The sequence below is a fragment of the Phasianus colchicus genome, chromosome 29 (genome assembly GCF_987193195.1).
Source record: "Phasianus colchicus chromosome 29, bPhaCol1.hap1.1, whole genome shotgun sequence".
Taxonomy (NCBI): Eukaryota; Metazoa; Chordata; class Aves; order Galliformes; family Phasianidae; genus Phasianus; species Phasianus colchicus.
The window spans coordinates 1,983,243-1,987,932 of record NC_143464.1 but is presented as its reverse complement, the minus strand read 5'-3'; the positions used below and the strand labels follow the sequence as shown (position 1 = coordinate 1,987,932).

Genomic DNA, 4,690 nt, shown 5'->3' with positions numbered 1-4,690 from the left:
CATGACTGTGATACATGTGCCACAATTAAACAAGCCAAGAGGATGAAACCTCTCTGGGGGGAAGGGCGATGGCAAAAGTATAAATATGGGAAGCAGTGGCAAGGTTGATTCTATCACCTTGCCACGATCTCGCAGTGGTAAGTGTTATGTGCTCACCATGGTGGAGGCAACCACTGGGTGGCTTGAAACATATGCAGTACCCCATGCTACCGCCCGAAACACCATACTGGGTCTGGAGAAACAAGTCCTGTGGCGACATGGCACCCCAGAAAGAACTGAGTCAGATAATGGGACTCATTTCAAAAATTCTCTTGTAAACACTTGGGCCAAAGATCATGGCATTGAGTGGATTTATCATATTCCCTACCATGCAGCAGCCTCTGGTAAAACTGAACAATACAATGGGTTGTTAAAACTGTGCTGAAAGTAATGAGTGTCGGAACAACTAAGCACTGGGAGAAGCATTTGGCAGAAGACACCTGGTTGGTCAATACCAGAGGATCTATCAATCGTGATGGTCCTACCCAATCCAGATTCCCACATGCTGTAGAGGGAGATAAAGTCCCTGTAGTACATGTAAAGTGCATGGTGGGAAAAGAGTTTGGGTCCTTCCAGCCTCTGGAAAGGGCAAACCTCTCCTCTGTGGAACTGATTTTGCACAGAGACCAGGGTCCACCTGGTGGGTGATGGAGAAAGATGGGGATGTTCAATGTGTACCAGAAGGGAATTTGATGTTCGGAATGCAGTCAGTAATTCCATGTGTATATATGTATATAGACATGTGTGTAATGCATTTTAATTATTCTTTTTGTATATATGATGATGTAGTGATGTAGAGTAATGGGTGGAATGTCATGCTTTTATGATTCATGTTATCAGTATTCCATATCGTAACATCATGTAAAGCACAGGTAATTAAAGAGTTTATGCTCCAGTTCCGTGGACTGACAACTTTCTGGATACCTGGTTCTCAGAAGAGAAGAACTGCATTTCCCAGGGGACTGTGCATTCAGAGAGGAAGATAAGTCATGGGAGGAAGTCACGGGATCTCTCCCTCTCCCGCTGCCTGGCAGTGTTGTGGTGCTCCCCAGCCATGCGCCTTCAGTTCAAAGTGGAATGTTCAATTTCAGAGACTCTCTTATTTTATTGGATTTATTCCCCTCAATTTCAATTAGATTGTATTATATTGTGTTATCTTGCATTCTGATACCATATTGAGTAAAATTAAGTTTTCCTCCATAGATTGTTGCAGCTGTTCTGTTTTTGGAGCCCAGCTCCCATATCCCTACCCTTCTTCTTTTTCCTTCCCATTTTGGGTCCAGGGCCTACGCACCTGATGCCCCCTCTCACGGGCACAAATTGATTGAAATAGCTCTGTGACACCCTGAAGCAAAAAGGTCAGACGTTCATGCCTCTCAGGTTACTGTGGGACTGTGAAACTGTCCCCTCAGTCCCAATGGAGAATCCCATCAAAGCAACGGGTCTTTACAGAGAGCAGCCCTGTGAGTGAATTGCTGAGTCCAGCTTTGGGAGAGGCATCCATCCTTCTGCCCCTGCCTTGAGGATTGTCATTAGGGAACATGTCACACCCCACACACGAAGGGTGGGAGGGGTGCCCAGATTCACAGCTCCTGGTTATATGACAGTGAAACACACTCAGTGTCCAGGTACAGTCATCAGCTTTAATGCTAATATGTGCACTACAATTATCTGCAAGCACATCGCAGGCAAAGTGTTTTTTGTTGGTCTGCAGGACCAGAGGGCTGACACAAGTGCAAGGAGAAAGGAGAACAGCGTGCAAAGGTGGTGCAAAGAGAGCAGCACTGAAAAGAGCACGTCCTGCTGCTGCCCATGGCCGTGGCTCCAGGGAAGCAGCAGCACAACTCCAAGGCAGCAGAGAGGGAGCGCCCAGCGGGCGGTGAGGGGCAGCCCCACAGACACCAGGGCTGCTGCAACGTGTGGCATTGGGCTCTTGGTTCCTGCAGCCCTCCTGTGTGCAGGGCTGCTCTCTGAGATACAGATGATAGTCAAATTTCATTATTATTATTATTTTTTTTTTTAATCTACTCAAACAGCCAAGTGCTTGAAGAATAGTAAAGATTTCAGGAGTAAGAAAAAAAAACAAATGTACATGGGAAATATCAATTAATAATATTATTTAAGTGGAGTAAAAACTATTGCAAGAATTAAAAAAATTAAAACCAAAAAAAATAAAAAAGAAATATTACATGATGCCATTCCCAGCTTTTCTTGAGTTTGTGGTAATCATGTGAAGATGATGAAGATATAATTAATGCTGAAAAAACATACATAGAAATAGTTTCTTGAGGACAACCTTGAGCTCCCGGTTCCTCATGCTGTAGATGAGGGGGTTCACTACAGGAGGTACCACTGTGTATAACAGTGCCAGCACCAGGTCCAGAAATGGGGAAGAAAGTGATGGGGGTTTCAGGTAGGCAAATGTGGAAGTGCTGAGAAAGAGGGAGACCACGGCCAGGTGAGGGAGGCACGTGGAGAAGGCTTTGTGCCGTCCCTGCTCAGAGGGCATCCTCAGCACGGCCCTGAAGATCTGCACATAGGACACAACAATGAATACAAAGCACCCAGATGCTAAAGATATACTAAGAAGCAGAAGTGAATTTTCTTTGAGGTAGGACCGTGAACAGGAGAGCTTGAGGATGTGGGGGATTTCACAGAAGAACTGATTGATGGCATTGCCTTGGCAGAGAGGCAGGGAAAATGTATTGGCAGTGTGCAGCAAAGCATTGAGAACCCCAGTGCCCCAGGCAGCTGCTGCCATGGTGGCACAAGCTCTGCTGTCCATCAAGGTCCTGTAGTGCAGGGGCTTGCAGATGGCAACGTAGCGGTCATAGGACATGATGGTGAGAATGCAATACTCTGCTGAGATGAAGAAGAGAAAGAAAAAGACCTGTGCAGCACATCCAGCGTAGGAGATGTGCCTGGTGCCCCAGAGGGCATTGGCCATGGCTTTGGGCAGAGTGGTGGAGATGCAGCCCAGGTCGAGGAGGGCGAGGTTGAGGAGGAAGAAGTACATGGGGGTGTGCAGGCGGTGGTGGCAGGCTACGGCTGTGCTGATGAGGCCGTTGCCCAGGAGGGCAGCCAGGTAGATGCCCAGCAAGAGCCAGAAGTGCAGGAGCTGCAGCTGCCGCGTGTCTGCCAACGCCAGCAGGAGGAACTCGCTGATGGAGCTGCTGTTGGGCATCTGCAGTTCCTGGGCATGGAGTCCTGTGCAGAGTGCAGAAAAGTAATGGTGAGTCAAGATCATTCACACAGACACAGACGCTATAAAAGTATTTTCTTTCTCTCTGCACAATGTTCATTTAGCTCTTTAACTTGAATTTATTTTCATGAGCTTCACCATCCCTTAAGAAGGAGAAGCTTAGGGAGCTCTAATTTTCCTCTCGTTTCCTAATCATATTTCAGCCTCCTGGATATTTTCCATCTTTGAGCAATTTCCATGTCTCATATCTTTATCCTGTCTGCTCTCGGAGTGCCCATCCCTACCTCTGTGCCCTTAAACTTCTGTTAGAGAAAGCTGCCTGTCTGCAGGATAAGTGCATTATTCATCTCTGTGGGAAACAATGACAATTTCAGCTGGTGCTGTCCTTTGGAAGACGAGAGTTTGAAAGTACTTTAGGAGATTGTTTGCATAACAGCAGACTGAGAAACGTGCAGTTCAGGATTCTCAGAGATGTGTTCATATTTCACAGTTCCTTTTAGATTTCTGCCTATGACTTTTTCCTCGTCCCTAAGAACAAGAAAAGAAAAATCCCTGCCTTGTCACTCCACTCGCAAAGTGCTCTTAGAAACACTCTGGGGTGCAGTGTATCTGCGATCCCCCAGCCCCAGGCAGCAGCTGTGACAGCAGAAGGCCCCTGCCCTGCCCTGCCCTGCCGGGGGGCTCCTTCCCCCCCCACATCTCCCCACAGCGCCATGGGCAGCTCCCTGGGCAGGCTGAGTGCTGAGTGCTGAGTGCTGAGTGCTGAGTGCTGAGTGCTGAGTGCTGAGCCTGGCAGGCGGCAGAGTCCCTGGCCCGGCACACAGCCCCTGGGGCACAGCAGGGACCTGCTCTGCAGGACAGCCCTGGGCACCCGGCTGCAGCCCCGGCTGCACAGCCTGCAGCCATCCTGGGACACGCAGCCCTCAGGGCTGTGCTCTGATGCTGCAGCACAGAAGCCCTCAGCTGGAGTTGATGGATAAAGAAACACTGAGTGTTTACATCCTGAATTGGGATGCCCCAAATTTAGTGATTCCAGCAATAAAAACTGATACATTGCCTGCAATGAGAAACTTACCTTGTCAATGGCTGTGAGCAATGCTTCTTCCATGAGCTCACAGCCCAACGTGCCACACTGCCTGTTAGTTCTCTTCCTTCTTTCCTCTCCCTGTCTCTTGCAGATCATGCCCACAGACCTGCTGCATGGGGCACAGGAGCTGCTCCTGGGCACAGCTCTCTCTGCAGTGCTGCCACTTCTATAAGCTCCCTGTGTCCCAGGAGTCCAGCACAGCTCAGCAGCCGAGGATGTGATTTCATTCTCTCCATGGAGATATCCATGTTTCTCCTGAGCTGACAGCTCCTGCAAGGCAGCAGGGTCATCACAGCTGAACGTATTTCAAAGTCAGCTCAGTTAATCAGGATGTCCACTGTTTTCCAGAAGCACCGTTATTT

The 4,690-nt window shown here is 48.6% G+C and overlaps 1 protein-coding gene across 1 annotated transcript; it reads right to left on the bottom strand.

Moving 5' to 3' along the window:
* Positions 1–2,290: 2,290 nt before the first annotated feature.
* LOC149914537 (olfactory receptor 14J1-like) lies at positions 2,291–3,223 on the bottom strand. Its single transcript, XM_090126412.1, has one exon. It carries the CDS (start codon positions 3,221–3,223, stop codon positions 2,291–2,293), a length of 933 nt encoding a protein of 310 aa, XP_089982538.1.
* Between the last annotated feature and the right edge of the window lie 1,467 nt (positions 3,224–4,690).